General features: G+C 40.6%; 2 protein-coding genes across 3 annotated transcripts in view; one reads left to right on the forward strand and one right to left on the reverse strand.

Annotated features, from left to right (window-relative positions):
* Positions 1–472: 472 nt before the first annotated feature.
* SUPT7L (SPT7 like, STAGA complex gamma subunit) lies at positions 473–9,094 on the reverse strand. 2 transcript variants are annotated; one of them, XM_025045810.1, is made up of 5 exons: positions 8,841–9,094; positions 6,786–7,399; positions 3,503–3,827; positions 2,315–2,552; positions 473–1,153 (listed from the first exon to the last, which is right to left on the reverse strand). In XM_025045810.1, the coding sequence occupies exons 2-5, from the start codon at positions 7,196–7,198 to the stop codon at positions 891–893; spliced, it is 1,239 nt and encodes a 412-aa protein (XP_024901578.1). In that variant the 5' UTR covers positions 7,199–7,399; positions 8,841–9,094; the 3' UTR covers positions 473–890. The 2 variants fall into 2 exon arrangements, with proteins under 2 accessions (XP_024901578.1, XP_006910405.1); XM_006910343.3 differs by having other exon boundaries at positions 8,816–9,094.
* An 82-nt stretch (positions 9,095–9,176) lies between these two features.
* Positions 9,177–12,744, forward strand: part of SLC4A1AP (solute carrier family 4 member 1 adaptor protein) — a 20,875-nt gene continuing 17,307 nt past the window's right edge. The window contains 3 exon segments of the mRNA XM_006910342.3: positions 9,177–10,050; positions 10,256–10,451; positions 12,703–12,743. Of these exon segments, the coding sequence (XP_006910404.1) occupies positions 9,391–10,050; positions 10,256–10,451; positions 12,703–12,743 (897 nt within the window). The 5' untranslated portion in view covers positions 9,177–9,390.

Genomic DNA, 12,744 nt, shown 5'->3' on the forward strand with positions numbered 1-12,744 from the left:
AGATGCCTATTTTTTTAGAGGCTGCCCATCCAGTAGAAGTACTGTGTGCAGATGTTGAATTCTGGCAAAGGAATGGACTCCTGTCCTCTGATGGCCAAGCAGATGCAACAAATGAAATAAGCACAGTCCTGTCTTTGGATGGGTCCTGTATGTCTCCTTCACAAAGGAGAAAAATGAAAAAAAAAAAAATGTACATTGTGAAAAGTTTTAAAGATCTGAGTGGAAATAAAGACAAAAAGGATGAGGATAGATGGAATGAGTCTAGAAAAGGAAGAAGGAAATATGTGGATGAGTAGAAGGTTGTCTGAATAAGCAAAAATGCTGTTTTACCACAGACCTGATTTTATGAAACTTCATGGGCGGCAAAAAGAGTTTAAGGTTGTGCAGAATTTAGCTGTTTCCTGTTTGGTATCAGTACTGGACTCCCAAAGACTTGAACCACAAATGAAACAAATTAAATGAAAAACTGACATCTGATACCAGCACCTATTTTTACTTGTGAGTTGTTCAAGCATAGCGAAGGTTAATAACATCTCAATTTTACAACATCTCCACCAGGTAAGTCAAAGTGGTCTAATTCTCAGTTGTGCAAGAGAAATAGCTCTAGAGAAGCTCGGCAACTTTTCTAGTCACAGTAGAGACAGCAGTCGGGGATGCTGCTTTGGTCTGATTACCACCCCAACATTGCAATGCCTGCAAAAAGTGGCTTGGTTGTTGTAGAAAACTACAAAAACAATGCAAAAGTAAAATGCAAACTTGTTTAAGTCCAGTTCCACTGAAATCATGAAAATCCACTGTTTTGAATAAGAGTCAAATCAGTTTATGGAAATAAATTTGAATACATTAAGGTTTTCTGTTGGGTTTGTACAGAAAATCTCCCTCTTTTCCTTTTATATTTTCCTCATCCTCTTCTTGCAGCGCTGGTTGAAAACGGGGGAGGACCCCATGAGGCTATCGGTGGAGTGGGAACCATAGCTGCTGTCTGAGTCATCAGGGCTCTGGGGGATCCCAGCTTCACTCATGCCTGACATGGGCTCCTCGAAAACATCGCTGCCCAGCACACCGTGACCAGAGACATTGCCTTCTTCGCTCTCTTGAGGCTCCATTTTCACGTGGGCCAGATTCCAAAGAGGGGAAGCATTTACCTCTGTACCTAGAATGAAAGAACATAAACTAGTGGTAAGCCAAGGCTGGAATAAAATACAATGAACATACCATCCAGGGCAGACTGATGGCCACAGAGTTTATACTATGACTCTCTACTTGTCTGCAGAAGATGGTTGTAATTCTTTGCTTCAAAAAGCTGCCAACTCTGAATATCTTCCTTTCTACTTCCTCCACCCTCCTTTACCCCATCTCACCTGCCTTTTTTCTAAACCTGGGAAGTAAAACTATACATGGAGATTCCCTGTTTCATGGCCCAAAGGCAGGTACAACCATGGGCTCCTGCCCTGTTAAGACTGCCTGTTCTTTCTTCCTCTAAAGGAGCTATCTTGTTTTCCTGCTTTTGTTTGGGTCACTAGTCCTCTCTCACATTAGGAAATTAATGATCACTACCAAATGCTGGCAGTTCTCAGTCTGCTGAAAAGCAACATGGCCCCTAAGTCTGCAACTAGGTCCTTCTGTCTCTGTATGTTCTAGCAATACTGTTCTGTGGTTATTCTTCCATGGTGAAAGGCTCCCTGCTTAACACTTTAAAAACCATGACCTAATTCTGTTTAGCCTGCACTGGAGGGTTTGCTATTTGCATCATTTGTAAAGAACTGGGCCTCTAGACTAATTTGTAATCTAACTGACTTAAGAATCAAGTCATCCTAGTTCCTAAGGTAATCACAGAGTCTACCTGAAGAGGCCAGCTGCCTCTTACTATAGCCCTATTTCAATCCCTTTCAGCTCTATTTTATTGGGTTACTCTAGGAAGGAAGCCCAACTATTAAAATATCCTTGAGCAATTAACACAACTCCATCTATCTAGAAGTTGTCTTAACTGAGTACAAGCACCAGGAAGGACCAATACGTAAAACTCAGAGAAGAAGGGGACATTGCCAACCCAGCTGTGTCAGCTGAATTAACTGGTACTCAGCAAGATAATACATATTGCATTCTAACCAGGAATTACTTTAGCAGTACTAGCTCTCTAATTACAAAGAAAAGAATGTTAGTATTTTCAGGTCAGTGAAGCTATATTTGTTTTTAGGCTTTCCATTCTGCCCACTCCCACTTTTGTTCTTCCATTTCCAGAGTATGATTCCATAAAGTAGAAAGTACCAAGACTGGCGAATCACCAGAATCAAAGTAAGCTGATTTCTCTTACTTGAAGCCTGTGGTGAAGCTTCGACCTCCAGGTTAGATGGGAAGCGCTCACTCTGAGCCCCGAGGACTCCCATGGGCAGTGACTGGTCTCCAGAAGCAAGGTCAGCCTCCAGTTCTTCACTGACAGGGAAAGTGATGTCACTCACAGGTTCCTCCTTGATCTTTACAGGTTTAGTGTCCTCTGTGGCCTTCTCAGGATTGACAATCCTCTCATACTCTTCAGAGAGTTGCTTACTAATCTGTTGGCAAGCAGGAGACAATTTTCCAAGAAAATGTTAAAAGCAAGTTGGATAGTCAGTTTGTGGCATCCCATGGAAAGGCCAATGGAATGTGAATATGAATAAAGCATTTGCTGCCAACGAAAATAATGTTAAGGTGTTGAGTTTGCATTTGTAAATGAGAGATATATAAAGAAAATTTGTTTGCAGAGTGTGTCATTAATTAAAAGTTACATAAAGGTGAAAAATAGACTGTTAAAGCTAAATCAGAACTTGGACAAATGATCACATTTTTGGCTATAAAAACTAACAGTTGACATCATGGATAACAAATAGTGCAGGAAATCTGGATCACTTAGCAAAGTCTTTTTTGTTGGGCGTTAAAAATTCCTTATGATATTTTAGATTTGGGGAAACCAAAACAGTGAACAAATGACTTGCATTAAGGCCACAAGTGTTGAAGAGATATTTCTGGTTCTAACCCAAAATGATGTCTCTTTGTGCTCTTCCACCCTTGGGCAGTATCACCTCACTGTTTTGTTTTTCATAGCACTTAACGCCATCTGAAATTGTTTTGATTATTATTTATTTTTGTTTCTCTCTCAACAAGAATGTAGACTCAAGGAGCTTGTCTTGTTAACTGCTGTATCCCACAGTGCCTGACTCACAATAGGCACTCAATAAATGTTTGCTGAATAAAAGCATGCTAACCACATTCTCAAACTCCATATACCTGTCTATAATAATTTCTTCCAGAGGAAGTGTTAACATTCATTGAGTAAAGGAGACCCCTGGGTCTGGCCAGGCCAGGGATGAGGCCAGTGAATCTCAGCTAGGGCCATGGGGAAAGTAGGTTAAGACCACTTTGTTCCAAGACCCTGTGCTCTGCATTCTACAGTAACTGTTGTGGGATCCTGCTCAACAGCCCTAGACTACACATTTTTACCCAGTTTTGCACAGGGTCACCTCACCTGGAGCATGTAACTGTGATAGTCCTTGATGCGATGCTGCCAGAACTTCTGGAGGGAGAGCACACTGCCAATGCCCACTTCATGGAATACCTGCTCCATGACGTCAGGGAAAGGAGTCTGCCCCAGCCGGGCCTCCCGATCCACAGCAAAGCGCAGCAACTTGGTGAACTTAAGGCAGTACTCATGTGCCACATCAGTTAGGGTCTCCAGGACACTTTCATTTGCACACTCAAAGCCTGCATGGGCCAGGATTGTGGCCACTGCCTGGTAGAGGAGCTGCCGGCAGGAGTGCCAGCTGAGTTCAGTCACAGGTTCCCCTTTCCCACTGAAAGCAGAGATGGTGGTAGTGTTATTAGTGCTCTTGCAAAGGGGTGACCTGTCCTGTCTCTCTAGGAGTTTTACGATTCTAGACAAAGCACTGGCCTCGCTTTCCAGGGGAATTCTATGCAAGTTACCTAGTCCAGTTTCACCTTTGCTGCTGTCAGGGCATGTCTAGGCAATGCACGGTCATATCTCTGAGTTCTCCAATTACATGAAGTTTGAATAGGCAATGCATGCCTATAACAAACAGTATAAAAGGGTATCCAGTGAAAAGGAAGTTTCCTCCTTGTACCACTGCTCATTTTGATCACTTTTAGGATCTGACTAATTTTTATAGTATAACTCAACTACTAATGGTGCTCAAGTTTTTTCACCAGAACATAGTTTCCTCACATGCTGGGCAACAACACAGCCTTTCAGAAAGTCAGTCCCAATTAGGAGATTTTTATATAACAACACCAGACCATTTGTAAAACTGGGAAAGTGAGTCAATTTTATAAAAGCAATTTAAAACATATACAGCTTACAAAGCATTTTTATCCTATCCGATGCTGTGAAATGGGTAGGGTCCATATTATTATTCCTATTTGGCAGGTGAGGAAATTGAGTTTCAGAGGGCCTGATTTGCCAAGTTGTTTAGGTATTATTAATAAATGGTGGAGCTTCTGACTTCGGATCACATATTCTTCATAATACACCATTTTGCACCCAATCACTACTGCAGAAAACTTTATCTTTCCAAGGAAAAACTTCAAAAAGCTATCTGATCTAAAAATAACTTTTGACAAGCCTCTAATAATTTATCTGTCTCCTGAAATTTCCCGTCTTCTGCCACCCCCGACAAAGGAAGTAAATATATACAATAGATAAAAATAAAATAGGGTACAGAAAATCACTCTTCCCTGGTCCATACTTGGCATCTCACCACGTGCTGTACAAAGAGTGCCTGAGGAGCTATCCACCCACTTTACTATTATCTGCTCAGTAGCAACTACTGCAATGTACATAATAATTGGAAAATAAGAAAACCAATTGCCAAATGACTTCGTTTACTATTTCCATCATCATTTCCATGGCCAGTCTCTTTGGGTCAAAAGCTACAGGCCTAATTAGAAGCGTCTATTAACAGAGAGCTAAACCAATATTGCTTTACTTAAGTAATATATGGACCTATATATTTTCAAAGTTAAATAATTTTGGCACTCTCATAGCTGATGTAAATCATTTTTATCACAGTTTCTTAAATAGGTATAAAACTAGGTATACTTTTTGATTATAGCTCTTCTTAACAAAGTTAGAAATTTGACACAAAACTACTAAATTCTAAGTAACAGCATCAATTTAATATGATGGATACTATTATTTTGTTACAACTAAATTGCCCTCAAAATGTAAATATTGTACTGATTGCTAAAGAGTAAGTGTTTTTAAGTTGGCCATATCTATAAGAATATGTGCCATGCATGTAATGACACAGTTATCCCTCCCCTATTCACTATTATACTAACTTCACCATGACATCATCTGGCCTTCATCTGGCTCAACTGCAACTTTTACATATTAAATCTATTTCTGTTTTTTTTTTTCTCATTCATTTAGGACAATTAAAATAGTAGGAACTATTATTACCAATAGGCCAATGCAATAAGTGATATACAACATTACTTATGTAGTACTTTTGCCAAATTTAACCTGAATCTAATCTTGAGGAAATATCAGCAAATCCAATAAGTGGAATTTCTATAAGACAAATGATTAATATCATGTTTTTTAAAAAGAAAGAGGCTATTCTGGCTTAAAAGACACAAAAAAACGCACAAAACCAAATACAATGCATGTATCTTTGTTAGGTCCTGGACTGTGGTAAATATATCTACAAAAGATATTTTGGGGACAACTGGAGAAAACTGAATATGGACTTATATGATATTATTTAAATAGTGTTCATTTACTTTGGTGTAATAATGATATTGGGATTATATAGGAAAATGTCTTTTTCTTGGGATAAGGTGAAGAATTAGAGATGAAATATTGTAATGTCTGCAGCTTTAAAATATCTGGCAAAAAGTGTAAGGTGTGCGTGTGTATACATTTATATATTTGTGTGTATATGTGTATACACATACATATGGGAAAAAGCAAATGTTAACAATTGGTGAATACAGGTTAAGGGTACGTGGGTGTTCATTGCACTATTATTTAAACTTCTCTGAAGGTCTGACAAATTTCAAAACAAAAAGAAAAAAGTAATTATTTGGCACCAAATGCAAACTTACACAATGAAATTTAGTAGTAGCACTAGGTTATAAGTCAGTCATTCAGAGAATCTGGAGCAGGGCTTCTCAAACTTAAATACACTCGTGAATCTCCTGAAGATTTGTTAAAATGAAGATCTGATTCAGCAGGTCTGGGTGGGATCTGAGACTGCATTTCTAACAATCTCCCAGGTGATACTGATGCTGCTGGTCTTGAATCAGATTCTGAGTAGCAAGGATCAAGAATGTTTTTATTTTATTATTTCTTATACAATTAAAAAATTCTTGTATAGAACTTGTGGATTCCATGAATTGAATTCCATTCAGTGTCGATGAATCTCAATTTTAGGACACGGAGCTAAATCCAGAATACACATTTTAATTGAAAGAGAAAGACTAGATTCTGAGGACCATGAGGCCAAGGTCTGTTTTATATAACGGTGTAGTATCTTGCTCCTAGTAAAGTGGTTGGTATGTAGTAGGCACTCAATAAATATTTGTTGCATCAAAACATAAAAAAATACAGACTTTAGATTTTGAAGATCAGGGTTCAAGCTTACAGACTTCCCATTAATTAACCTGAGTAACTCTGGCCAAGTCAATTACTCTTATTCTCAATTTCATCAAGGAAATGTCATTAACATGCTTAACAGAGGTGTTAGAAGATTTTTTTGAGAAAAGTAAGATATAGCAAAGCCCTGACTTACCGATAAAAGTCACTCTCTGGGTCACTGTGGCGAATTTGGAACGGTGCATTGGGATTCTTACAATCTAAAGGCAGGAGGTCATCAGGAAGAGGAGGTGACCCAGGGCAAGAGGGAAGAGGTTCACTCTCTTCAGTCTTTACACCTTCTGTCTGTTGCTGATTCTGGGCCTGAGCTGTAGCAATGAGGTTACGCAGACGTCGGTTGTGCTGGATCAGCTGAATGGTATGGATGGTGAGGCTGCATGGCTCTGAGGGGATGTCCAACATAGTGGGAGGCTTGGGCTTGTTGGCTGAGGGTTGGTGCAGGGGTGGGTCATGGACTTCCACCAGACGGAATTCCCTTGGCAGTAAGTCAAAAGTACTTCTGTTGGTCTGACTTGATGAGATTGGTATCTCTCCCCAGTATCTCAACATTTTGGAATAAGAAAAGCTTTCAAGTTAAATGTAGATGATATCCTAAAAGTAGTGTTTTTAAATCTCTGGCAACTGTAGATTACAGGCTTCTGAAGTGAAAAATATAAAGTCTAGTCAGTTATTTACATAAAAAGTCGTCTGTTTAAGACCACTTAGAAAAATGTCATCATCAGCAACACTGTAGAACCAAAGATGTTCTCCCTGAAGAAATGAAGAGATTCAACTGTTAGATGACATCAAATCGCACACAATGACAATTCCTACTAGACTGAACCATAGATGGAATTTGGGTCAAGACTAATAGCTACAACAGTATATGGGACTCTAGTGTCTACATTTCCCATCTCACTCCGCTATCTCACTACTAGAATTACCATCATTTGCAAACCCAGATACTTATATAAGACCTGGAATATTTCTCAAGAGTATCTTGACACATGTCCTGGATCAGTAGGAGAAAAGGGAGTATAGTTAAAAATAGGAAGAGGTGCTTCTTATTCTGTGTGTTAGGTACAAGAACCTTTTAACTGGTTCTGGTGGAAAAATGTATTAACCAGTAATCTAAACAGTCTTAATGCGTTCAACTTCTGATATACATATAGGTAGAATCTGAGAGATTTTTGCTGACTCCTAACTGGTATCCCTTCCTCCAGCTTCTCCTTGTACCTAATCTAGTCTCCAGTGCTGCTAGACTTAATCTTTTAAAAATTCAGATTAATGGCTTTCCATTGACTCTTAGAACAAGCCAGTCAGAATTCTTTGGCGTACGAAATTTACCTCTGGCTCCAACCCACCTCTCTAGAGTCCATTGCCCATATGTATCTTCAAATTCAACAAACATTTATTAAATGCCAGGCTTATGGGAGAAGGCAAAGACCAATGCAAGATCCCTGACTTGAGGTGAGGGAGAAAAACAAAAAGAACATTTCAATATGAAAATGTGGTAAGTGCTGTTCCAGAGACACAGAAGTGGAGTAGTAGAAGCACAGAGGAGCCTCCTGGAGGAAATTACCACCTTAATCCTAACAGTATCATACTACCCAATTTCTTGAGAATGCCATGCATGTCCACACTGACCCTTTAAACTGTGATCTCTGACAGAAATTCCCTGCCACGCATCACATCCTTGGTAGACTTGTACTCATTCTTAAGTAAGTCACCACCCTCCATAACTTCAGTACATCTCCCTCCATTATACTCTCACAGCATTTTGCATGTTTTCATCACAGTATTTATCCCTGAATTTAAACTGCTCCTTATCTCAACGAATTTTATTCTCTCATCTATCTCCAAAACCATGATCTTAGTACAGCGTATGGCTCACGGTAATATCTGGAATTTACTGAGGGCTTACTATATGCCAGGCTTTGCCTTGATTATTTAATTCATTTTTCCCAACTACCCAATGAAATAGATACTATCACTATCCCATTTTCCATATGTGGAAGCTGAGGCCCACTGTCTTGCTCATTGTCACAAATGGCCAAGGGGGAAAGTCAAGACAGGCTCCAGAGTCTGCATACTATGCTGCCTCAATAATTGGCTTCGGAAAGAATAAAAGAATGAACGAATGAATGAATGAAGATACAGAAAAAGAGCCCTCTTCTTTAACTTAACCGAAAGGAGCACGAAGAACAGGCACCAAGTCCAAGGAACACCCAGGTCCCTCGGAAGCTCCACGGCAGGCGCCAATCACCGGGTCCTGGAGTCCTGGAGTCGCCGGATGCCCGGGGCGGTTGGGAGACGAGGTGGTGTGGAGCTGGACGGAGGCGAAAAAGGCGTCACTATTCACTGCCGCGTCGCGAGAGCGGGGTTGGGCGGACGCACTACCCGGAAAGGCCTGAGGCGAGGATGACTTCTGGCCCCGAAGGGTGGTTTGTTGATTAGTGGGCCTAGGCTGCCGGAAGCGCTTCTTCCAATCAGTCTATGCCACAGGAAGTCTTTACGACCTGCTGTGCAACCTCCAAATATGTCCCCGTTCAGACAGTATCCCGACCGCCTTTTTCTGTTTTTCTTTTATTATGACCTTCCCGTGATACGCACTTCTTCACAACGCTCTGGGTCGTGAAGGAGCAACTCCATCATCGCTGTCCAGAGAAGCCGCAGGAGCTGGGGAGAGGCGTGGAGAGGAACGTAGAGACAAGAGAGCGAGGTTTCCCAGGACCAAATTTCGAGACTGCACTGGATTAAGGATGGAGGATAGCCCTCCTCCGTTCGAGCCTAAGGCTGCGCAAGAACTCAATGGCGACTTCAAGAAGCCAGCCCTGCCGGTGCCTTCGGCGGTGCGGTGCAAGTTCCCCGCCACCAATCCGTCAAACCCTGAGGAGGTGAAGGAGAGGTCCACGTCGCTGCTGGACCCCGATTCTGGGGAGCCTGATGTCCCACCAGGCCGGCCCGATAGCTCGGAGGTTAGGAGTCCCCTGGAGGAGCAGCCGTCGCCCCCTACAGCGGCTCCTGCCCCTGGCGGCCCAGCCCGGGCTCCCCCTTACCGAGAACCGCCATGGGGTGGCCCCGCCATGGCCCCTTACTGTTTAGAGACCCTGAAGGGCGGCACCATCCTTGGCACTCGTAGCTTGAAAGGGACGAGTTGCTGCCTTTTCGGGAGGCTGGCGAGCTGCGACGTGTGTCTGGAGCACCCTTCAGTGTCTCGGTACCACGCTGTGCTGCAGCACGGGGCGTCCGGCCCCGACGGAGAATGCGACGGCCATGGGCCCGGCTTCTACCTCTATGATCTGGGGAGCACCCACGGCACTTTTCTCAACAAAACGCGCATCCCACCCCGCACCTATTGTCGAGTCCACGTCGGACATGTTCTTCGCTTTGGCGGCAGTACCCGGCTTTTTATTCTTCAGGTAAGTAGAAAAACCTAGAGTTGACATCTCTGGAGTGCACGGGGCTGGGCTCCTGAGCTCCGCTGAGGAAGGAGATTCTCGTAGCGATTACCAAAGCGGAGGAATCTGGCTCCTTACCTCCAGACCTGTGGACAAATTGCCATGTTTCTGAAAGTTACTTCAACAATCTTGAACTCTAAAAGAATCCTTTCGCTTGGTTCATCAGGGACCAGAGGAAGACCAAGAGGCAGAATCCGAGTTGACAGTAACGCAGTTGAAGGAATTGCGCAAGAAGCAACAAATGATGTTGGAGAAGAAGATGCTAGGAGAAGACTCAGATGAAGAAGAGGAAATGGATACGTCTGAAAAGGAGAGAAATACTACTAGTCAAGATGATGAAATGGGCTGCACCTGGGGAATGGGTAAGAAATTAAAATTGGTGCTAGATGTTAATATTTTAAATTCATTACTAGTGGTACCCTCAAATGTGTGTGTGTGTGTTTTATCATACAGCTTATACATGATTCTTCGAGATAGAATCAATTCATTTTGCGCATGAGGTTACCAAAACCCAGAGAGATTCATTAACTTTTCTGATGTCAAAACTGAATTATGGGCACTATAGATTTCTTTTAATGTGTTTTACAGATCATTCCCTTGTTCAAAACTCTTCCTCAGCATAAAATTAATTTAGTATTTTTACCATAAAATTTTTATCAAGTACCCTGATTATCACTGAAGGGGTTTGAACTACAAACAATTAAAATGGAATGTTATTCAGTTTAGGATACTTAGATTTTTTTACTTTGTGTAAATATCCTGAAATTTGAAATATCTAATCAGAGAAATCTGAACCCTTAGCCAAAGGAGCTAAGGAATGGGTATTCAGAAGCTAGGAACATAAAATGATAGATAATGGCCTTAATATGTTGTTGGGAGGACAGGATGAATATTATGAAATTACTCTGGTAAGTCTAAAACAAAAGCTAGAACCCACGCTAGAATGAGAGTCCAGAGAAGGGAGCAATCACTGAGGACTTAGACCTGCACTATCCAATATGGTAGTCACATGTGGTTATTGGACACTTCCAGTGTGGCTTGTCCAAATGGACATATGCCATAAATGTAAAATACACACTGGATTTCAAAGACTTAGTGTGAAATAAGAATGTAAAATGTCTCATTCATTATATTTTTATATTGATTACATGATAAGAGAGAAATACTACTAGTCAAGATGATGAAATGGGCTGCACCTGGGGAATGGGTAAGAAATTAAAATTGGTGCTAGATGTTAATATTTTAAATTCATTACTAGTGGTACCCTCAAATGTGTGTGTGTGTGTTTTATCATACAGCTTATACATGATTCTTCGAGATAGAATCAATTCATTTTGCGCATGAGGTTACCAAAACCCAGAGAGATTCATTAACTTTTCTGATGTCAAAACTGAATTATGGGCACTATAGATTTCTTTTAATGTGTTTTACAGATCATTCCCTTGTTCAAAACTCTTCCTCAGCATAAAATTAATTTAGTATTTTTACCATAAAATTTTTATCAAGTACCCTGATTATCACTGAAGGGGTTTGAACTACAAATAAAATGGAATGTTACTCAGTTTAGGATACTTAGATTTTTTTACTTTGTGTAAATATCCTGAAATTTGAAATATCTAATCAGAGAAATCTGAACCCTTAGCCAAAGGAGCTAAGGAATGGGTATTCAGAAGCTAGGAACATAAAATGATAGATAATGGCCTTAATATGTTGTTGGGAGGACAGGATGAATATTATGAAATTACTCTGGTAAGTCCAAAACAAAAGCTAGAACCCACGCTAGAATGAGGGTCCAGAGAAGGGAGCAATCACTGAGGACTTAGACCTGCACTATCCAATATGTAGTCACATGTGGTTATTGGACACTTAGAGTGTGGCTTGTCCAAATGGACATATGCCATAAATGTAAAATACACACTGGATTTCAAAGACTTAGTGTGAAATAAGAATGTAAAATGTCTCATTCATTATATTTTTATATTGATTACATGATAATTCACATGTTTTCCTCCATTTTAAATATAGCTACTATAAAATGTGAGATTACATATATAACTTTCATTATATTTCTGTTGGTCAGCACTGTCTTAGATCTTTGGGAAAGTTTATAAGCAGAGGAGTTTTGAGCTAGGACTTGAAGAAAAAGGAAAAGTAGCCCTTAGGAAGCTGAGCACTGGGAGTGATGTTCAGGGCAGGGATTGATGATTTTAAGGGAGTAATGAATAGACCAGTCTATTTGGCATATATGAGAAGTATTAGGAAATTATATTGGAAGTAAATTATGAGATTTGGATGCAGGAGAATTAGAAGGCCAAGCTTAGGAGCTTAGATTTTTTTTTTCCATAGAAAATGTGGTAATTTTGCTTTTAAAATATACCGATGGAGGAAAAAAAAAATCGTGCTATGAAAACAAATTTTAACTTGTCATACAATTTAAAAAACCTGAAAGTGTCGTTACTGATAGCTCTTTGGTTGTTCCCTCTGCCACCACCACCACCAACCCCTTTCTTTTCATCACTGATAACTATATACAGCCTGAAAGGATAGTGGGTGTTATTCACATAGTCTCTTCTTATGTCTGATTGTCTTTTCTTTCTTTCCCATATCCTGTAGGAGAAGATGCTGTAGAGGATGAGGCTGAAGAGAATCCCATTG

The sequence above is a fragment of the Pteropus alecto genome, unplaced genomic scaffold, assembly GCF_000325575.1.
Source record: "Pteropus alecto unplaced genomic scaffold, ASM32557v1 scaffold61, whole genome shotgun sequence".
NCBI lineage: Eukaryota > Metazoa > Chordata > Mammalia > Chiroptera > Pteropodidae > Pteropus > Pteropus alecto.

Coding starts and splice junctions, on each gene's coding strand:
- SUPT7L (XM_025045810.1), bottom strand. CDS start 7,198: ATGTTGAGATACTGGGGAGAGATACCAATCTCATCAAGTCAGACCAAC. Junction 3,828..6,785: donor CCAGAGAGTGACTTTTATCG/GTAAGTCAGGGC, acceptor CTCTGCTTTCAG/TGGGAAAGGGGAACCTGTGA. Junction 1,154..2,314: donor AGCTTCACCACAGGCTTCAA/GTAAGAGAAATC, acceptor CTTTCATTCTAG/GTACAGAGGTAAATGCTTCC.